The following is a 22,639-nucleotide window of genomic DNA, read 5'->3' as shown; positions in this document are numbered from 1 at the left end:
GCCTGCAATCCCAGCACTTTTGGAGGCCAAGATTGACGGATCACGAGATCAGGAGTTTGAGACCAGCCTGGCCAACATGGCAAAACCCCTACTCTACTAAAAATACAAAAATTAGTAGTGGTGCCTACTAGAGGCGCCACCATGGTGGCGGTGCCTGTAATCCCAGCCACCTGGGAGGCTGAAGCAGGAGAATCTCTTGAACTAGGGAGGCGGAGACTACAGTGAGCCGAGATCGTGCCATTGAACTCCAGCCTGGGCAACAAGAGCAAGAGTCTATCTCAAAAAAAAAAAAACTTAAAAAAAATTATTTTATTTATTATATTTAAGTTATGGGGTACATGTGCAGATCGTGCAGGTTACATAGGTATACACGTGCCATGGTGGTGGTCTGCTGCATCCATTGCCCTGTCATCTACATTAGGTATTTCTTCAAATGCTATCCCTCCCCAATCCTCCCACCCCATGCTATTCCTCCCCAGACCCCACCCCCAACAGGGCCTGGTGTGTGATGTTCCCCTCCCTGTGTCCATGTGTTCTCATTGTTCAACACCCACTTATGAGTGAGAACATGCAGTGTTTGGTTTTCTGTTCTTGTGTCAGTTTGCTGAGAATGATGGTTTCGTTTCATCTATGTCCCTGCAAAGGGATCATCTTTTTTTTATGGCTGCATAGTATTCCATCATGTATATGTGCCACATTTTCTTTATCCAGTCTATCATTTATGGGCATTAGGTTTGGTTCCAAGTCTTTACTATTGTGAACAGTGCAGCAATAAACATACATGTGCATGTTTCATTATAATAGAATGATTTAAAATCCTTTGGTTATATACTCAGTAATGGGATTGCTGGGTCAAATGATATTTCTACTTCTAGATCCTTGAGGAATCGCCACACTGTCTTCCACAATGGTTGAACTCATTTACACTCCCACCAACAGTGTAAAAGTGTTACTTTTTCTCCACATCTTCTCCAGCATCTGTTGTCTCCTGATTTTTTAATGATCACCTTTCTAACTGGCGTGAGGTGGTATCTCAATGTGGTTTTGATTTGCATTTCTCTAATGACCAGTGATGATGAGCTTTTTTTCATGTTTGTTGGCTGTATACATATCTTCTTTTGAAAAATATCTGTTCATATCCTTTGCCCACTTTTTGATGGGGTTGTTTTTTTCTTGTAAATTTGTTTAAGTTCTCCATAGATTCTGGATATTCGCCCTTTGTCAGATGGCTAGATTGCAAAAATTTTTTCCCATTCTGTTGGTTGATGGTTCACTCTATTGATAGTTGTTTTTGCTGTGCAGAAGCTCTTAAGTTTAATTAGATCCCATTGGTCCATTTTGGGTTTTGCTGCCGTTGCTTTTTGTGTTTTAGTTATGAAGTCCTTGCCCATACCTATGTCCTGAATGATATTGTCTAGGTTTTCTTCTAGAGTTTTTGTGGTGTTAGTGTTTCAATCTTTAATCCATCTAGAGTTAATTTTTGTATAAGGTATAAGGAAGGGATCCAGTTTCAGCTTTCTGCATATGGCTAGCCAGTTTCCCCAGCACCATTCATTAAATAGGAAATCCTTTCCCCATTGCTTGTTTTTGTCAGGTTTGTCAAAGATCAGATGGTTGTAGTTGTGTGGTGCTATAGCTGGTACCTGGATTCAGGGGTTCTTGAGCTCTTGCCCCCTGTCCAAGAAGAATGAGGATATGCTGACAAGTTGAAGAGTGAGGATGGGCAGAGAAGAATTTTACTGAGTGATGGAACAGCTCTTGGTGGAGAGTAGACATGGGGGGTGGTCCCCCACCCCTGCTATCAGGTGATTTCTCTCTCTGCCTGGTGCTGGGGCTTTTTATGGACTTAGAATGGGGAGTATGTGCTGATTGGTTTGTGAGTATGTAAAAAAGGTTAAAGCAAAGACATCACTCAAAGGTGGGCACGTGTAAAAAATCCAATTAGGAAAGGGTAGGTATATGTAAAATAGGTGAAAGGTAGGGAGCAATCAGAGCACAGTGTACTGAATAGGAAAACAAGTTCTCAATCTGGTCCATGGATTTAATTGGGACTTGTAGTTAGGCTTTAAACTGTCTTTGGCTTGAAGGTAGGGTTTCACCGGGGACCCGATCCTATCTGCCTAGGCATTTGTCTGCTTCCTATCACTATCGATAACATTTTTTATGTTCCTCTTTTCACTAGTATTTCACTGGGGTTGTAACTATTTTCATATATGTCAGCATTTTCACTAGTATTTCACTAGTATAGTCATTGTGGGTTCTCTTTTCTGGGAGCTCTTCAAGGTCAAGAGACTCAATCAGTCATCCCAGCAGCCTTAGCCCCAGCAAAGGTCCTGGCACAGAGGCAACATCAGGAATACTTAGCTGAATGAATAAATGACAGGCCACACTGCAGTCTGTGCCCATTAAAATGCCATCAAGGGTTGGTACCATCATTTGCCCATTGTGCATCTGTTCCAAGAGGCACCTATGGCACTTTGGAAAAATCGTGGGTCTTCTGAGCCAGGAAACCTTGCTTCTAGTCTTGAGCTGACACTGACATACTGTGTAATTATGGGCAAGTTGCTTTACTTTTCTGGGGCAGGGAAAACTACTGCCCTCCAGCGCCATAAGGTGATAAGCAGATGAACAGGAGATGTGGTGGTCATTATTTTATAGTTATACTCCATCTGAAAATGTGGTGAGCTTTAAAGATGGTAGAAATTATCTATGGGGCTGCATCTGAGCTATGCCCTTGAACCCTTAACCAAAAAGACTGTTACCACCCAGGCATCCTGGTGCCTAGAATCCACCCCTAGGACCTCATTCCTTTGAGATAATCTTTCATTTCACCAGGCTACCTATTTGGTTTTTTTTTGTTTTTTTGAGCCGGAGTTTCGCTCTTGTTACCCAGGCTGGAGTGCAATGGCGCGATCTCGGCTCACTGCAACCTCCGCCTCCTGGGTTCAGGCAATTCTCCCGCCTCAGCCTCCTGAGTAGCTGGGATTACGGGCACGCACCACCATGCCCAGCTAATTTTTTCTATTTTTAGTAGAGATGGGGTTTCACCAAGTTGAACAGGACGGTCTCGATCTCTTGACCTTGTGATCCACCCGCCTTGGCCTCCCAAAGTGCTGGGATTACAGGCTTGAGCCACTGCGCCCGGCCCAGGCTACCTATTTCTAATGCAAATATGCCCCTGGTAAGGACAGGGAAACCCTGTCACTCAAACCTTAGGGAGAGTGAGTAGATTAAGCACGTGATTGGAGGGGGTCCTATGACCAATGAAGTGAATATGAAAGAGGGATGTGGCAGAGAGGAAGAAGGGAAAGAGGCAGGCTCTGATTCCGAAGGGGGAGAAAATTGTTGGGGGTCCACAGTGGGGAAAAGAGAAAAGTCCAGAAAGAGGTTAGATACAGCTGGAGGAAGGGGGAGACCCCCCAAAGTTCCAGATTCTGGCTCTGCCTCTGGCTGTGTGACCTCAGTGACATCTTTTCTTTAAACCCCACTTTCCTCCTTTGCCAAAAGGGGTGATAATTGTTGTGAATATGATACAGGAGAGTGATCCATGGAAAGATTAGGCACAAATATTTCCTCCCCCAGCCCTTAGCCGATTTCATAGTTCTACTGAGCACACAGCAATCTACAGGTAAATGCCTCTCTCTCTCCCCACCCCAGCCCCTACACACAGGCTCCTTTGGCTGCTCCTAGCTTGAGCAGCCAAGGCCTCCAACAGGAGACTCTTTCAGTGGTTCCATAAAAAGGCAGTTTGTGCTGCTGTTGGCATTACTGGACAAGAGTCCCCCAGAATCAACATGCTCTTGCTTCCTACTCCCAGACAGCTCTCTCTGCTGTGTGTGAAAGGGAAAAGGGGGTGGCTGCTGCACCCTGTGCTTCACAGACACACATTCGTATTCTTTCCATGTATTCCTGGAGCTCCAAAGTGGACACCCTCAGCATATTCTGGCCATAGAGCCCTGCCCTCTCTCTAAGGTCCCACAATCCTTAGGGTGAACAGCACACAACTTCCCACTTGATTCTATCCAATTCTTGTTTACATTTGGGCATGTACCAATTCTCCCTTAAGGGCAGTGAGCAGGCTGTCTTCTTTTCCTGGATTCTCATGGAGCAGCTACCATGGGCAGGTCACTCAGCAAATGATCACCATTATACATCTGTGGAATTGACTCGTTCCTAAATTCAACAGACATCGACATCTGACAAGAGTTCTTAACCATTGGGCATCAGTGGCACAAGGGATAGATCTTTTCAACACCTGGGAAAATGTTGGAGATGCCCCTTCCCCTAAAACAGCTGGCTCGAAAATATTATTGCTAATGGGAGCACAGCAATGACAGCAGAATAACATGGAATGCAGACAACAAAGGGCTAGTTAAGGTCTTTGGTGACAGATTGACATGGATTTGAATCCTGCCTCTGTCATTTTGTACTTGGATGACTTCAGACAAGTTATACTTTCTCTGCCTCAGTTTCCCTCTCTATAAAATGAGCATAATAGTACTCATCTCATTTTGAGGATTAAAGGAGACAAATACACCTAAGTTCTCAGCACAGTGACTGGCCTATCATAAATGCTGTGGTTACTAATGATAATAATAACAGACTTTAATGTAAAGAATATTATCTGGAATGAGGCTTGCAAGTGATATACGGGAAAGTGCCAGAAGTCAAGGTTGGACTAGGCTGTTGGAAAACAGCTCACAGAACAGTGAAAAAAAGAAAGAAATAGGCTGGGTGTCGTGACTAATGCCTGTAATCCTAGCACTTGGAAGGCTGAGGTGGGAGGATCACTTGAGCTTAGGAGTTCGAGAAAGAAAGAAACAAAATTATAAAAATCAATGCCCTAAGCCACAGTTGACCCTACTTAGAATTAGCTATCTATCTATCTACTAAGTGGGGCCCAACACCACACCACTTTCTATCAGGATAGTCAGATTCAGAGGGCATGGAGACTAGTGCAAATATAGAATTAGGCAAATATAATAATTAGTTCAAATATAAGAATTAGGTCTTTCTACTCTAGGAGCAACATGGCTTTGAAAGCTGTCTGGTGGAAAGAGCACTGGTGAGGGATACAGACCAGCCCCAACTCTACCATGAAGCCCCAGGAAACGACTATCCATTCCCACCTTGTTTTCCACAGTACCTGCTATGCTCTCCTCCCTGGGGAGGTGAAGTTCAAGTGGAGTGGTAAAGCGTTTTGAAGAATGAACGTGGTGGCCGGCCTGGTGGCTCATGCCTGTAATCCCAGCACTTTGGGAGGCCAAGGCAGGAGGATCACGAGGTCAGGAGTTCAAGACCAGCCTGGCCAACATGGTGAAATCTCATCTCTAATAAAAATACAAAAAAAAAAAAAAAATTAGCCGAGCATGGTGGCAATGCGCCTGTAATCCCAGCTACGTGGGAGGCTGGGGCAGAGAATTGCTTAAACCTGGAAGGTGGAGGTTGCTGTGAGCCAAGATTGCACCACTGTACTGTAACCTGGGTGACAGAGCAAGGCTCTGAAAAGAAAGAAGGAAAGAGAGAAAGAGAGCAAGAACGAAAGAGAAGAAGGAAAGGAGAGGAGAGGAGAGGAAAGAAAGAGAGAAAGAAAATAACATGCTGGCCAAAAGTAAGGTGTTACTATCCCTACAGCATGCCCCCTAGTACATGCCCAGCCTCTAGGGACCCTCTTTATCTTCAAGACTTGCTCAGGTCCTCCCTTCCCATGAAACTTCCAAGGGTTGGGGAAGCCTCTTAATGCAACCTGTTCATGTCTCCACTCATGGCCACATGGTCTTATGATGATTTGGCGGTCTGTCTCCATTTCTATGCGCAAGGTCAGCATCTAATTCTCCTTTCCCTCCCTAGTGCCAGCAAGGGTCTGGCACTGAGTATGCACCTTGTCAATGTGACTTGAATAAACAAATGAGGCTTTCTCAACTACCCTAAATCACAAGGCTCCCCTCCATCTTGATGGCAGCATTCAGTGGTAATTCATCTCTTCCTGCATGCAAGATTTTCATATTGTGCTTACAAGGATGCATTTTGTCTTACTCCCCTACTGAACCAGCTTCCAGGGCTGCATCCTCTGTATCCCCACAGTACCCAGTAAGCCTAGGGCTGGCCCCTGAGGAATGCTCATTAAGCAGTTATTAATTTGCAGCCAGACTTTCCTGAGTCTCAGTCACCTGGTTAAGATGTTTGATAATTGCCCCATGTCAAACATTGTTAAAAGCACAAGATTTGGGGGCCAGTCTGTGGTACTCTGAACAAGTAACTTAACTCTATAAATCTGCCTCTTTATATGTAAAATGGAGATAATTGTATTGACCTTATAGGGTTGGAATGAGCATTAAATATTTAATGCATGAAGCTCTTAGAATGCTGTCATTGCTCTGATTAGCCCAGACCCATCCTGTAACTCTGAGAAGTCCAGGTTCTATGAATAAAACAGAACAGCCTCCTCTGCAGTCACTTTCTGCCTTTTCTCAGGCCCATTCCTCTTGGAACTGGAGAAGGCAGGTTGTGAGTAGTGACAGTAATTTAGTAAGATGATTTCCAGAATCCTGGTGTGTTCTGCAGAAATCCTGGGAATATGACAAGGTGCACTTCAGACTCTGAGGAAACTGGGTATTAGAACATCAGAGGCTCTCCCTTGGGGTCATAGAGCTCTGGGAAGCTGAAGTCCTATGGGCTTGCAGAGAAGGGGCAGAGACAGTGGGCATCCAACCACCCAGTCCTTGCACTGTGTGGTTTCCTTGTAAGCAAGACCATGCTCACAGCCCTGTGGAGGAGCCTGAGCCAAGTGGCCTGAAATGTTATCTTGGCACAAGTACCCAAATATCACAATCACCCATCCATGCAGCTTTAGCCCCTGCTAGACCTTCTGCTGGAAAACACTTCTATCGTACCCTGCTTATAAAAAGTCTACCTGTTTTCCAGAGCACAGCTCAAAGGATGCCTTTGCAGAACTTCTGAATGCCTACTTATGTTGAACCAGACCTTCTGCTGGGGCTACCAAGAGGAATGAGGAGCCCAGAGCCTAGTGGGAGCAGCCTGGCAAATACATAAACATTGACATTCAGTGACCTGAGGGCTGGAATAGAGGCATTTATGAAATACAACACAGCCACAAAGCACTTTCCCTGCAAGGAAGGCAACTGATCAAAATTAAACAAAGGAACAAAATCATTTCAATCCCATTAAGTGTTATGAAGAAAACAAAGTCAGTTCATATGAAAGAAAGTGGCTGAGTGGTGGTATGGTCACAGAAGCCCTGCGAGGTAACATTGACCCACTGCATTGAGTGGAATGAGGAAAAGAGCTCAGCCGTGGGAAGACTTTGGGGATGGCAAACGGCAAGGCCTGTGAGGTAGGAGTGATGGTGGTGGCGATGGGCATGGTGGTGATGGGGACAAGAAAGAATTCCAGTGTCTGAAACATAGCTAGGGACAGTAGCGGGAGGTGAGCTACACTGAGATTATAGCATAAATAAAATGCTGTACAGTCATCCCTCAGCATCCATGGGGAGTTGGTTCCAGGACTTCAAGAGGATATCAGAATCTACAGATGTTCAAGTCTCTTATATAAAATGGTGTAGTATTTGTATATAACCTGCAATCTGCACACATCCTCCCAGATACTTTGTCACCTCTAGATTACTTATAATACCTACCACAATGTAAATGCTGCATAACAAGATGTTATACTGTATTATTTAGGGAGTACAATATCATCTATTGCATCTGTGCTGAGCATGTACAGAATAAAGTCTGTTATTATCCACGGTTTTTTTTTTTCAAATATTTTCAATCTGAGGTGGAATCCACTTATGGGGAACACATGGATGTGGAGGGCCACATCCATGTGTATTCCGCCTTTTTTTCACTTGGCATTATAATGTAAGAATATTCTCAGTTGGGAAAAATGATTTGTAAACATTTTTAATGACTGTATTTTTAAAAAACCATCATATAAAAAGAAAAGAAAGTTGCTTTCAACTTAAAAAAAATCATCATATGATGTACTACTCCTCTGATATATGCTTCTGGGAGGGGGACACTCCCTGCTTGGCCTGCAGCAGAAGGCAGTGAGGAGAAGGGCTTAAAGTTGTGGGAGTCAGGCTAGCCCTCCCACAGTTGTCCTCATTGCCACTTCTTGGTCCCTGTGGTTAAGGTTCAAAGTGGCAAAAGTCCCACTGATTGAACCTGAAACTGTCAAGATGTTCTGTTCCCAGCAGAGAGTATCTGAGCTCCAGAAACTTCCCTCTTAGGCCTCCACTCCCCCGCTCCTTTGTACTGTGCATTCTACTTTGACTCCCATGGCTGGAGCAGATCATATGCACATTCTCAGTGTTCCCTGGTAACGACCTCTCCCCTGCCTCTGATTTCAAGGCACAGGCAAAGCTAACAAGGCCTTCCTCCAGGAGGCTGCTCTGCTTTCTCCTCTCCTACCCCAGCTTTTGGCTCCTGGCTTCTCTGGAAAGCCAAAGGACTCCACCAGCTTCTCTCTGCCAACAGTTCAGTCTTCAGGGCTGGAGCTGCAGGGTCTGCGGAATTCCTGTCCATACTCATGTATCCACTTGTTGGCCACTGTGAGAGAATGGGGAAGAGGAAGACAGGAGGCTCAGCAGAGTGGACAGCAGCAGTGCTGCAAACCGGTGCACACTCACAGGGATATGTGAGCGCTGCCTTAAATTCTGCATCCTAGGCAACTCACTTGCCCATCCTAGTCCTGGCCTCATTATTGGACTACAAGCTGTTTCTTCCAGCAGATAAATAGCAAAAGGACATTGTCCTCTGGAAAAAATCTGGCAAGTCCTGTCTCCTGTAAACTCATTTTCAAACATTTGGGAACTAAGGTCACTCATCCTTCATTTTAAAAGCCCACATTCCCCATGAAGCCATTCCAGAGTACTGAGAGAAAAAAGGGTGGCAACTCCTGGCAGCCTTCATCTCAGCTCACGAGCCCCCTTCCACTTCTTTGTCGTCAGAGCTAAGTGCTCCTGGACATATGTGTGACATAAACATGTCCATCTGCTTATTTATCTCTTCTTTGTATTTCCACCTCCTCATGGGGAGCACTAAACAGGAGAGGCAATGGCTTAACACATCTTTCCTTGGGGTAGAGTGGGGATGGGATACCATATCCCTTTCTGGAAGTGCTCAGGAATCAAGGCCTATCTGGTCAGGTGAACAAACCTTTACTGACACTTACCCTGTAACAGGAACCCCTGCCTGTTATGGGCTCCCAATCTGCTGGGGTTACCTGATTCATAATCTGATCTTCTCAATATAATGTGGCACTGTAATGAAGCATTTGGAATGGGAAAGCTGTGCTAGGTCCCACCCATTCCCTGTTTCACTCTACTTTGTACCCTGTACCCCCTTCTCATGCCGAGAAAGGCAGACTTACCCCACTTGTTTCCCACCAGGACAGGACAGCCAGCATGAAGTGTGTCACTGTCCCCTTCACCACTCCTGTGCAGGTTCCACCAAAACAGTGCTGCATTCTGAAACAAGAGGGCCCACCCCCAGGGAGGTTCAGCCCAGAACCTCAGTCCTCCGGAAGCACACACTAAGGACAAATGCAGGCATGTCATTTAAGAACCTCTCCATGCAGTCTGGGAGCAATGCATGCATAAAATGGTGCAAAATGACATAAGCTGCCATTTACTCATTCATGCATGGGTCACTGACAGAGTCCACTGCACCCTAGGTCCTGGGGATGCAGAGACAAATCATATCCAGTTCTGCTCTCCAGGAGCTCACAAGAAACAGACATAAAACAGACCCGAAAAAGACAGTTTGGTGAGTGCTGGGAGAAAGGTGAACACATTTGTCATTGGATCACTGAGGAGAAAACACCCAACAAAACCACATGGTGGAACAAAATACTCCATACAGCTAAGCATGTCATTAACTCAGAAGCTTTTTCTCCCTTAGCCACTTATAACTAACACCTTCAGGGAGTAGGCCATATCATAATCCCCATTTTCCTAGCAATGAACTGGAGGCTCAGGCCTTTAAATAACGCAACAAAAGAAGGAGCCAAGTGAGGACTCAAGCCCAGGTGTTCTGACGCTAAATCCTGTATGTTTTTCCCCCATACACTGCTTCTTTGCCCTATCTACTTACTGTAGTCAAATTACTTTAACCTTGGCCCTCAAAGCAGACAAAATCCAGGTCATGAAACTTTCCAGGATGCATTGCCAGCCTCTATGTTCCCAAGCCTGCAAGAGGTGCCAAGTTCCTGAGCATTCAGAGATACCTGGCATTGATTTATCAAATGCTTAGGATGCACCAGGCACTGTACTACCTGCTTTACAGGAATGATCTCATGTAGTTCTCTTCATTTCATTACTGAATTAGGTAAGGGCTGCCAGCGAGTTGGACTGATCTGAAATTTGGAGGAAATACTCATTCATGAAGCAAATCTCTTACACTTGGTTCTTCTCAGCGCCTATCCTTTCCAAATCCCTATTGCACTGCCATAATGCCTGCTGACATCTCTGTAAACTCCTAGATCGAAGGGCTGTGAATTTTCCTCTGCACCCTCTGTGCCCCTGGCTTTCAATGTGGACTGAACTAATGACCGAAGGAACTAGATGCTGTAGAGGATTCAAAGTAAATAAAACAGAGCTCTTATCTTGAAAAGCTGTACTGTGATGGGGAAGACAGACGTGTAATCATCTACTTGCAATATAAGTGTAAATAAAACAACAAATAGAGGCACAAGTGACAAGGATGTGTGTGGTAGTAAAGAAGACTATGGGATCATCTGTGATTCTGGGAATCAGGAAAGACATCTTTTTGGTCCTCCTCCCAGGAATGGGCTTGCAAGCACAGACAATGTGAAGGTTACGGGGTTAGCACTGTACTCCTTCAACCCCATCCTGTGGGACCGGGGCCCCACTCACCTTAACCACCGGCACGCTCAAGTTGGCATAGATGAAGGCTGTGGCTCCTCCAGCTTCCACTGAGCTCAGCTACAAGACCAGAGGAAGAAGCCAGAGTTAAAACAGCCACCGACTTCCCTACTGTCCTACGATGTCATTTCTACATAGATTCCTTCCCCTGGTCTTCTATTCGACTCTGAAAGAAATACTTGAAAGACAATGATCCAACTTAGGAACTTTGAGAGCCTACTCAATGGCATTGGTGTTTGTTTTGGTATTTCTCCTTTATTTTCCCTTCTAGCTAACATCCTTTTTGAGGGCTACAATTAGTAGATTTGAACTTTTTTGACTAAGACCCTTAGGAAAAAATACATTTTAAATCATGACCCAAGACACACACACACACACACACACACACACATACACACACACACACCCTGAAATACAATTTTCATAAAGCATTCTTACTATCTGAGATAGCTTCTGATCTTTTCTATTTTATTTTATTCTATTCTAGTGTAGTTTTCTTAAATGCTCATCAGAACCATTAAATTAATCTCACAACCTGTAATGGATCCTGACTTGTGGCTTGAAAACCAGTTTAGATTATGATTTGTTTTGAAAGCTGGGCATCATAGGAACTACATATACTCCAGATCACGCCATTCCTCTCCAGAGAACCTAAGCTAAGGAGTTTCATCACTGGTCTGTTCTAAGAGTATGGATATATTTCCTTAATGTGAAGCTTTTTTTTCTGGTTGTCACAGAAATATATAATAATTGCAAACTTTCTTAAAAGAGGAAAGTATTTTAAAATAATAATACTTATCAATGTCCATCCAGAAAAAAAGTTATAGTTTATATAGTGATGGTTGACATTTATTGAGCACTGACTATATGCTAGACATTACACTATATCCTTACAAATATATCATCTTTTATTTCTCACAACAATCCTAGGAGTTACAATTGTTATTGTTTTTAATTCTTCATATTTTACAGATGAAGAAACCAAGTCTCAGAGAGCTTAAGCACTTTATAAAAGGTCACATGACTCTTCCATGACAGAGCCAGGATTTGAGCTGAGCCAGTGCCATGTGACTACAAAGTTCCTGCTCATACCATTATGCTACACCTTTGGAAATTTAGGTCATATCCAAATGTTTGCTATTATAAACAACACTGCACTGAACAACTTAATGAAAAAATTGCTTTGCATTTTGGATTATTTTCATAGGAAAGAGTCTTAGCACTAGTATTATTGGGTCAAAAGGATATGCATACTTCTGATACATATTGCCAAATTATTTTTTCAGCAGTTATATTACACAAGAGTGCCAGTTTTATCTCACCTTGCCTAGCACTATCTGCCAGAAGGTTCATGCACTTTAATCTTATGGCAGTCAGATCCCAGTACATTTATTTGTGTTACAGAGCAAGAGCTGTAGGAGGTAGGACACTGGCCCTTGGTAGATGCAAGTGAACTGACGTGGTGATTCAGAACATGGAAATGGCAGTGGTTACTGTTAGCATTCCTTGGCTCCTCCTGTAGCACACTGGGAAAGCAGATGAGAACAACAATTGGCTCCCTGTGTTCAGGTAACTAACAAATCAGATGATTCTATTCTTGACCTTGTCAGGAAGGGACCACCTGGACTTTCCTGCATTCTTTTACCTGTGGTTTTACAATACAGTGGAAAGGAATGACATATCCAACACATTAAAAATAAAATCGTATTCTACATGCAGTGAAACTCATGAGCACAGCATGGGCTATGAGAACAGTGGGGAAGGGAGGTAAATCTTCCCTCTGCATACCTTCTACTGTTTTGTACTGGGGCTCATTTTTTTTTTTTTTTAGTAGAGACAGGGTCTCACTATGTTGCCCAGACTGGACTCAAACTTCTGGGTTCAAGTGATCCTCCTGCCTCAGCCTGCCAAGTAGCTGGGACTGCAGGTGCATGCCACCACACCCAGCTTGGGACTGGTCTTATGCCCAATCTTAGCAGAAAATCACCAACTGGAAAATCACCACAGGAAGTACTTCTTAAAGATTATTTTCTCCCTGCAATATCACTCTTAGCTTTCCCACAAACCTTAACATTTGTCTTGAGAAATCCCAATATGAAGATGAAAGCCTTGGACATAATTTAGCACTTCCCAGGTCCCACAATACTGCTTCCCCTTTAGGAGGCCCTTTCCTTTCATTGCTCTGTGGGATACGATGACAGAAACATATAGTATGAAACTTTCCAGAGTGACATCCCTTCGTACATTATCTCATCAGATCCTCACAACAACACCGTGAAGAAGCATGGGGCAAAAAGTGAGCCCAAATAATAGATGTAATTTGTGCTGAGGCTACATAGTAAGTGGCAGAATCTGGATTAAGTCAACTGACTCCAACCCAAAGTGCATTCTATTCCACGGTGTCTCAAATACCTAAAGCCCAAATGCACATGCATGCATATGTATGTGAAAGTGTGCAAGAGTATGTGCATGCACAGATACACACACACACACACACACACACACACACACACACACTTGCTTTTGCCATTTAAAATTGCTGGGCTACCTTCACCATAGTAACTGAGGCCCTGTAACCAGGGAACCAGCCATAGGAGATGCTAAGAGGATAAAGAACAGAGATATATTGTGCCCTAGATGCCCTTATTTTGGCAATAGTTCATTCTTTCACTGCATGTGACCTCTCATGACAGTTGGAATGATTAACCAGAGATGCAACCAGCTGCAGCTCCAAGATATGTCCCCTGCCTGATAGCTGACTTAAGAACAATCAGAATGACCACTACAGAGGCCAGGCACCATTGTAAATGGAAGCCTTCCAGTTCCACAGGAAGTACAAAACTGAGCCACATGGAGAAACACATTGGAACTGCTGGCATTAAAGACTACACAGAATGCTGGCCTCTGACTGCCCTTCCTTGGCTGTACTGTGGAGACCAGAGACAGTCCTCATAGAAGAGGGAAAGCTGGGGTAGGGGATGTCTGCTATTCTAAAGAGGCTTAAATGAGAACTTAATCTTTGGTTTTTATATAGAGCCCTTATACATAATATGTTTGTCTCTTCAGTTAACAGTAACATATCTCTTCTAATAAGTGATTACTTTTAACAATCTCTTCCAGTGACAGGTGACTGGAATTATGGCTTGGCCATAGAGAAGGAAGTAAACCTACATGATCTGAAGGGAAGGGGATAGGTGAGATGATACAGACTGGGACCAAATCCTGATCAGTCCAGAAGTAAAGAGAGAAGTACAATTTACTGTTTTATTTTGAAAGGGGTGTCATGGCGATTTTACTGACGATTTTATAGAGATAAGGAAGAGAATTTTCACTAACTATCACAGGCAGCACTCACTGAATTCCTCTCAGTGTATCTGTTCTTCCCTCTTATAAATCTGCTGCCTCATTCCTCCTCCCTCTCTCTCCTCACAGCTCCGCAACCTCATCTACAGGCTATTTTTCAACATTGACTAGTCTGTGAAACCTCAAGGACACAAACTCTCATATCTTCCTCCTGCATTGTTCAAGTCCCTCTATCTCTTGTCCTTCAGTGAAACTCCACTTTCCATCCTAATCCGCTGTCCATACCAAGGTCATATTTAGATTTACAGACTGTCAGCACTTTGAGGGTAGAAAACTTGTCTCATATTTCTTCACATCTCCTATAGTGCCTATCAAAAATACTGTCTGAAATTTGCAAAATTCCTGGAGATTTTTTGCAGAGTACCAGATAAAATCAATATGTGAAATTGCTTTGAAAACTAGAAAATAAAGCAGAGCTATAAATAGTCATGAAGTAAGAAGCCCAGAGCAAGACTCACATAGATCATAAATGTTGCAACTCGGTTTCCAGACTTCATTCTGTAGAGGGGGCTGCTTGGGGACTAGAAGAAAACAGAACATATCATTATTTTATGCACATGGCACCAGTGGAAAAGCAAGGATTCCACTATTAACACACATAGAAGTAAAATGGGGACATCAAGGATGGGATATAGATCTGAGGTATGTTCCTATCTTTGCTGGCAGGTACTCAATACAATTTTTAAAAATAATTTATTAGATATTTATATAAAAGAACTGTATACTAACCAAATGGCTACTTGTCAGTAGTGAAAGTAGTTTATGAGGGGTTAATTTCACCTTTTAGTTTTCTGTGAAATACAGAAATTAATATATAAAATATTACAGATAATTATTCTATAGGAATACCAAACCATAAGGCCAGAGTTCTAATTACTTGCTGAAGAGACATACTCTTTTTTTTGACATGGAACAGTTTGAGATATGATTTTCACATCATAAAATTCACCCCTTGTAAGTGTACAGCTCAATGAGTTTTGGTAAATAAACAGTTGTCCAGTAATTCCCATAATTGAGGTTTGGAACATAGAACACTTCCATATGCTGAGAAGTTCCCTCATACCAGTCAGCGTCAATCCCTGCTCCTACCTCCAATCTCAGGCAACCCACTTATATGCTTTCTCTCTATAGCATTCCATTGTGCAGATATATCAAAATTTGTTTATCCATTCACCTGTTGACAGACATCTGGCTTGTTTCCAATTCTTGGTTATTACAAATAAAGCTACCATAAACTTTTGTGTACAAGTGTTTGTAGAGACATATTTTCTTTTTCTTTTGGGTAAAATACATAGGAGTGAAATGGCTGGACCAAAAGTAGGAGAACCTTTAACTTTTTAAGAAACTGTAAAACTTTTTTCCAAAGTGTCTGTATAATTTTCCATTCCCACTAGCAGTGTATGAGAGCTCCAGTTCCCCCACATCCTCACCAACACTTGGTATAATCTTATTTTATTGTAGCCATGATAAGAGGGTGTTATCTCATTTCTCTAATGATGTTGAGCATCTTTCCATATGCTTCTTAGCCATTCCTTTATCCTCTTTGGAGAAGCACCTATTCAAATAATTTTTTGTCCATAAGAAACTAAGTTGTAAAAGTTCTATAGGTATTTTGGATACAAGTTCTTTACCAAATACACAATTTGCAAATATTTTTTCCTAGTTGGAAGCTTGTCTTTTCCTTTTCTAATGGTGTTTTTTTGAAAAGCAAAGGATTTTAATTTGTTCCAATACCATCTCTTGAAAAAATTACATCTTCTTCCCTGAATTTCCTTGGCACCTTTGTCAAAGCCAATTGATCATAAATGTGTTGGTTTGTTTCTGGACTCTGTTCTGTTCCATTGACCTATGTGTCTCTCCTTACACTGGTACCACACTGCCTTGATTCTCGTAGCTCTACACTAAGTTTTGAGATCAGGTAGTGTGTGTCCTCCAATTTATTCTTCTTTTTCAAAATTGTTTTGGCTGCTCTAGGTTTTTTGCATTTCCATACACATATTAGGATTAGCTTGTTAATTTCTATAAAAATAAACCTCCTGGAATTTTTATAAAGTTGGGGTACAATCTATAGATCAATTTTGGGGAGGTCATTTTAATCCTCAAAAATTACTACTGTGTATCTACCCAAAGGAAAAGAAAGTATTATATTAAAGGAAAATATTTATTGCAGCACTATTCATAACAGCAAAGTCATGGAACCAACCTATATGTCCGTCAATGGTTGACTTGATAAACAAAATGTGGTATATATACATAATGGAATACTATGCAGCCATAAAAAGAACAAAATCATTTCCTTTGCAGCAACATGGATGGAGCTGGAGGCCATTATCCTAAATGAACTAACTAAAAAGCAGAAGATAAGATATTGCATGTTCTCACTTATAAGAGGGAGCTAAACAATGGGTACACATGGACATAAAGATGGAGTTAATAAACACTGGGGATGCCAAGGTGGGGGAGGGTGAAAGGGGAGTGAGAGTTGAAAAATTACATATCAGGTACAACGTTCAATCTTTGGGTGATGGGTATGCTAGAAATGTAGTCCCCACCATTACACATGCAATACCCATATAACAAGCATGGCTGGGTGCCATGGCTCACTCCTGTAATGTCAGCACTTTAGGAGACCAAGGTGGGAGGATCATTTGAGCCCAGGAGTTCAAAACCAGCTTGGGCAACATCGCAAAACCTTGTCTCTACAAAAAAAGAAAAAAAAATTTTTTTTTTACTTTTACTTTTTTTTTTTTTTTGAGACGGAGTTTCGCTCTTGTTACCCAGGCTGGAGTGCAATGGCGCGATCTCGGCTCACTGCAACCTCTGCCTCCTGGGTTCAGGCAATTCTCCTGCCTCAGCCTCCCGAGTAGCTGGGATTACAGGCATGCGCCACCAGGCCCAACTAATTTTTTGTATTTTTAGTAGAGATGGGGTTTCACCATGTTAACCAGGATGGTCTCGATCTCTTCACCTCGTGATCCACCCGCCTCGGCCTCCCAAAGTGCTGGGATTACAGGCGTAAGCCACCACGCCCGGCCTAAAATTTTTTTTTTTAATTAGCCAGGTGTAGTCCTAGCTACTTGGGAGGCTGAGATGGGAGGATTGCTTAGCCCAGGAGTTCAAGGCTGCAGTGAGCTATGATGGTGCTGTTGCAATGCAGCCTGGGCAACAGAGCAAGATCCTGTCTTATAAAGAAAAAAAAATACATAAATAAACACATAAATAAAAAACAAACACACGTACCCCATGAATCTAAAATCTTAAAAAAATTATTTGCTATTGTCAGCAAAGATGGCCAGTTGAGATCATAAGGATAGAAGAGTGACTGGAGGAAGGACAACACTCACTAGGGAGTCCCTGAGTGAAGCAGTCAGATGACTCCATGACATGCCACATTCTTCGCTCACCAGCAAATTTTAGAAGGTAGATGGTGGCAGACAAGAAAATGAGTCAGCAACAAAATGCTTGAAACTAAGGCTTTCGGATATTTCTGGAACAAGAACCTTTGTTCTAAAATTTCACTTAGTATTTCCTGAGAGCCTACAAGAGCTCTGCCTCAGAGAAATAATGTCCTGGCTCCCTACCCCAGGGGATTGGTCATTGACTTCACCATTACCGTAGCGTGGTCAAAGTGAGGCTCATAGTGCCCTCCAATGCCATAGTTCACCACCTGCAGATACTCTGCATAGGGAGGCCGGACATCAAGGCCTGTGAGGGCAGCAATGCGGTGGTTGAGGGTCACCAGCATTGGGTCAACGGTGTCCTTCAGCCAGGCACTAAAACACACCACAGATTGGAGCATCAGTGATCTGATGGCTGAAATGACTAAATGACGTCTCTGAATGAATAAAAAAACAAATGAATTATGTTAATTGCCAGAAGGAAGGCTGGAAGGAAGGAAGAGAAGAAGGGAAGACAGACATCAATGTCTAATTACCTACTCATTCCTCAACTGCCAGGCGCAGTTGCTCACACCTGTAATCTCACCATTTTCAGAGGCTGAGGCAGGTGGATCACCTGAGGTCAGGAGTTTGAGGCCAGTCTGGCCAACACAGTGAAACCCCATCTCTACTAAAAATACAAAAAATTAGCTGGACATGGTGGTGGGTGCTTATAATCCCAGCTACTAGGGAGGCTGAAGCAGGAGAATTGTTTGAACCCGGGAGGTGGAGGTTGCAGTGAGCCAAGATTGTGCCATTGCAATCCAGCCTGGGCAACAAGAGTAAAACTTTTTCTCAAAAATAAAAAAGAGAGAGGTTAATGGTTATGTACTTGGCTTAGGATCACAGGGGATCAGGGACTGGTCATATTTCTCTAAATCCCAAGCTTTTCCCATTGTACCCAGGTCCCTCTGTTCACATGTCTCTACAACATGGCAATTTTAAAGGTAGGCATTGTGTTGTATTCCTCTTTTTATCTCAATGCCATGCGACTGTTGAGATAGAGAACAAAGTGAACTGGTGAGGTGACAGGCATGAGCCACCACAAGTGGCCCAACCATTAACCTTATAAGGGTCAGTGTGCTGTCTATAAAATTGGGATGATAACAATATCTACTTCACAGACTTGGAAAGATTCTGAGAGGCAATGCTTACAAAGACGCTTTGTGAACTATACATTAGTGTTACTGTTAAACACAGGAAAATCTCTGCTCTACTTCAAGACAAACCAGAATAGGACAAAGGCCAAACAGCAGAGTTTGGTCTCTTTTCCTGAATGTCTTGAGGTTCTGACAAAGTGGGAATTTTGGAATCAGAATTTATGTCCCTGGGAAATGAGGAAGTACTCCCCAAAGCCAGTGGGCCTCTTGGGGAAACCATACAGCTCTGAAGGAAGAGCCTTGGCATGATATGAAAGACCATTTCTTTGCTCTGTTTTTGATGGGTTAATGTGTTCATTCTTTCAAATAAAGTGCAAGCAGAGTGTTATGCCACATGCTCTCAGGTTTACAGAGATCCCCAAGACAGAGCTATTGTCTTCTAAGAGCTCATGGATTATGGGGGAAAGGACAAACACAAATGTAACTAAGAACAAAGTGAGGTACAGTGAAAAATTGAAAAAGACACTTAAGTGCTGAGGAGCACAGAGGACGAAGTTCATTCTAGTGGGGCACTCAAGACGGTGACATTTAAGCCAAATTTTCAAGAGTGCATAAAATTTCAATAGATGGAAAAGATGTAGGAGTATTCCAGCCTGAAGAAATAGCACAAGCACAGACAGGGAGGTGTGGCAATAAATTATACATAAGTAGACAGGAAGAAGTAACGAGATATGGCTGGAGAAGCAGGCTCAGGGCATGATATAGAAAGCTGAAAACACTGTGATATGGAATCTGGACTTGACTTTATGGATAATGGTTAGTCAGTGAAGGTGGGTGAGCAGGAAAATGATTTGGCAATTAGGAGTTCCCTGGTGACCTTTGGGAGACCAGCTCCAGTGAAGTTGTGAGGACAGAACCAAAAGTCAAAGAGTTGAAGAGTAATGCAAGTGGAGAAAGAGAAAGTAGTTTCTTGTTCTGAAAAGGGAAGAAAATACCACCTGCTCCCCTGGAAGCAACTAATCTAAGGCTAAATTTTCTCTCTGACACTAGAATATCAGAAAGATTAGAAAAAGCAATGAAGCTGAGGTCATATGGATCCTTCATAGTTTAGAGAATAACTGCTAATATGAAAGGCCCTTAATATACCAGACCAAATAAGTTAAGCCAAATGATTCTGAATCACAGCTTTCGTCACTCACCTTCTTTCCCAGACAGCACAAACTAATCTCCATCCTGAGGTCTGGCCTCTCGCCAAGGATGCTGACATCACTGTCTCACATGTCTTTGGTGGATGCAAGTAAAGGGCTGCAGTGGGTGGTGGGCAGGGCTGGAGGAGTGGGATAAAGCTGGGCTCTCACAGCTGAATCTGCCTCTCTAGAGAAGCCATCAGGGCCAGAGAGTCTATTCCTCCTTCTTGTCTCATTGTTGGCAAGTCATGCTTTGAATATCAGTCAGGAGGTGGGAAAGGAATTTGTAAATTACAAATGTGGACAGGACTATATTTTCTGGAAAAGAAATCCTGTTTAGGAGAACAACTATAGACGTATTTTTTGGTTTAGGACAGAGGAGCTCTTCCAAGTCTCTCTCGAATGGCCTTCTAGTTAAATCATCAGATAATCTAACAACCTGGAAAAGGAAAGTTGAAACTTCTTACTCTTAAAAAGAATGTACAGCTATAAATGTGAACTAGGAATTCTCCACCTCCAGCCTGAATGACTCTTGCTGACAGTCCCTGAATGGCTGTTGCTGACCTGGCAGTCAGCTATGTTACAGGCCCAAGGGTGGGCAGCAGGTATAACCAAGGAAGGGCCCTTCTTACCTTTTGCTGATGCGGTACTCCACTTGTAACTGCTTCTCCCCTGATGCCACAACTGATCTCTGTAGCTGGTGGGAAGGATGTAAGACAAAGTCCAAGTGGTTATGGTGCAAAAGGAATGGCTTGTCACTTCCACAGACATGCTCCTCTATTAAGCATAACATGACAGACACCAGTTCCTCCCTAATTAGAGGACATTTTGCATGTGGGACTAATTAGTGACAGCTATCAATCCTGAAAATAAAAGATCATAAGTGACCAAAGATCGTAGAGTTGAAAATAACCTTTAGCACTGTGTCTGGTCGACAGTAAGCACTCAACAAAAGTTTGCTGAGTTGAATTTAACTGTTATTTGAATCCTTTTTGTATCTGCAAGACTGTGAGTTAGGTAAGAACAGAGGCTATTTCTCATTCATCTGTGTTTCCCAAGGTCGGACACAGGGCCCGACCTATGATAAGCACTTCATGTTTGTTGAATTAAATGAATACCTCCAGCAACAGGAAATCCTCTACACTCAGAGGCAGCCTGCTCCTTTTGAATTTCCTAACGAAAGCCCTTCCTTACAGAGACTCAGAATCTGTTTTTGTTACAACTACATTAAAAAAATTGATATATAATAGTTACAGATGTTGAGGGTACTTGTGAGATTTTGATAGCTGCAACTGCCTTGATTATGAAAAGACAGCAACAGTTTTGATATCACTAGTTTAACTAAATGTCTCTCTTTTGTTCTGAATGTCTAGGTATAGAGTTTAAATTATTATTATTATCTTTAGAGACAGGGTCTTGCTCTGCTGCCCAGGCTGGAGTGCAGTAGTATGATCATAGCTCACTACAGCCTCCAACTTCTAGACTCAAGCAGTCCTCTCACTTTAGCCTCCCAAATAGCTGGGACCATAGGCACATGCCACCAAGGCTGGCTAATTTTTAAAAAATATTTTTGTAGATATGGGGTCTTGTTTTGTTTCACAGGCTGGTCTTGGACTTCTGGTCTCAAGGGATCCTCCCACCTTGGCCTCCCAAAGTGCTGGGATTATAGGCATGAGCCACTGTACTGGGCCCAAATTATTTTTAAATAAAGTGCCTCCTAATTGCAAAATCTAGGAACAGAAAGAGAAATATTATTTATTTACATAAGAGTAAAGGTGTCTACTTCTGCCTCTGTCATCAGAATGTCAGCTCCATGAGGGCAAGGACTTGGCCTTTTTCCAGTGCTAGATCCCCAGGGTCCAGAGAAAGCCTGACAAGGGAGTAGGTGCTTAGTACTTAAATGAACAAATGAATGAATTAAACAGGGAACTGCACTTAAAGGCACTCATGGGGCTCAGACCCAGCTCTGATGCTTCTCAGGCAGGCAGAGCAGTGCCTAGGGCAATGAGCTACATGGACAGAAACGCTTTCCCTTCTCTGAAGCTTCCATAATGTCATTATCCCTCCTGCTAAACCAGGTAGACAGTCTGAGAAAAGCCTCTTCTTTTCCTTGGGCCTGTTTCTCCATCTATAAAATGCAACACATGAACATGCTCTTGCAAATTCCTCTCATCATGTGGCTCTACAATCTTACAAAGCAGGAAATCCATTGACGCTGGTGTCCTCTCCTGAGCCATTTGTAGAGGAGAGACTCATGGAAGAGAGATGCTCCCTTCTGTTCTTTTAGGGCAAAATCAGTGGTTTCAAAAAAGTCCCCTAAAGAATCCCCCCCACCCTAAATTAAGGAGCCACCTTATACTTAATTCCTTTAACAATCATTAATTGTCCACCTACCAATCACTAGTTTTTTGAAACAAATATTTATTGGTTGGTGCTAGGCACTGGAAAAACAATCTGCTAACCCAGAGAGTGTCCCTGCCCCTAAGTCATCTAAGGTGGCCATAATAGGCAAGTATAGAATGCAGTGGAAATATAGAAAGGGGCACATAGCCCACTCTTATGAAGGACAGGAAGTCTTTCCAAGATGTTCACAAGACACACTGGAATCATACAGGTGAGAAGTCAAGGGCAGTGTGTTCCAGG

The 22,639-nt window shown here is 42.9% G+C and overlaps 1 protein-coding gene across 1 annotated transcript in view; it reads right to left on the bottom strand.

Annotated features, from left to right (window-relative positions):
- Positions 1 to 7,909: 7,909 nt before the first annotated feature.
- Positions 7,910 to 22,639, bottom strand: part of P4HA3 (prolyl 4-hydroxylase subunit alpha 3) — a 46,524-nt gene continuing 31,794 nt past the window's right edge. The window contains exons 8-13 of the mRNA XM_002754824.5: positions 20,629 to 20,693; positions 17,886 to 18,045; positions 14,731 to 14,793; positions 10,901 to 10,969; positions 9,397 to 9,493; positions 7,910 to 8,573 (exon numbers count right to left, since the gene is read on the bottom strand). Of these exons, the coding sequence (XP_002754870.1) occupies positions 8,503 to 8,573; positions 9,397 to 9,493; positions 10,901 to 10,969; positions 14,731 to 14,793; positions 17,886 to 18,045; positions 20,629 to 20,693 (525 nt within the window). The 3' untranslated portion in view covers positions 7,910 to 8,502. The remainder of the gene's footprint in view (positions 8,574 to 9,396; positions 9,494 to 10,900; positions 10,970 to 14,730; positions 14,794 to 17,885; positions 18,046 to 20,628; positions 20,694 to 22,639) is intronic.

Source organism: Callithrix jacchus, chromosome 10 (assembly GCF_049354715.1).
Source record: "Callithrix jacchus isolate 240 chromosome 10, calJac240_pri, whole genome shotgun sequence".
Classification (NCBI taxonomy): domain Eukaryota; kingdom Metazoa; phylum Chordata; class Mammalia; order Primates; family Cebidae; genus Callithrix; species Callithrix jacchus.
Note: the sequence above shows the minus strand (reverse complement) of the source record. Positions and strands in the feature narration are given on the sequence as shown.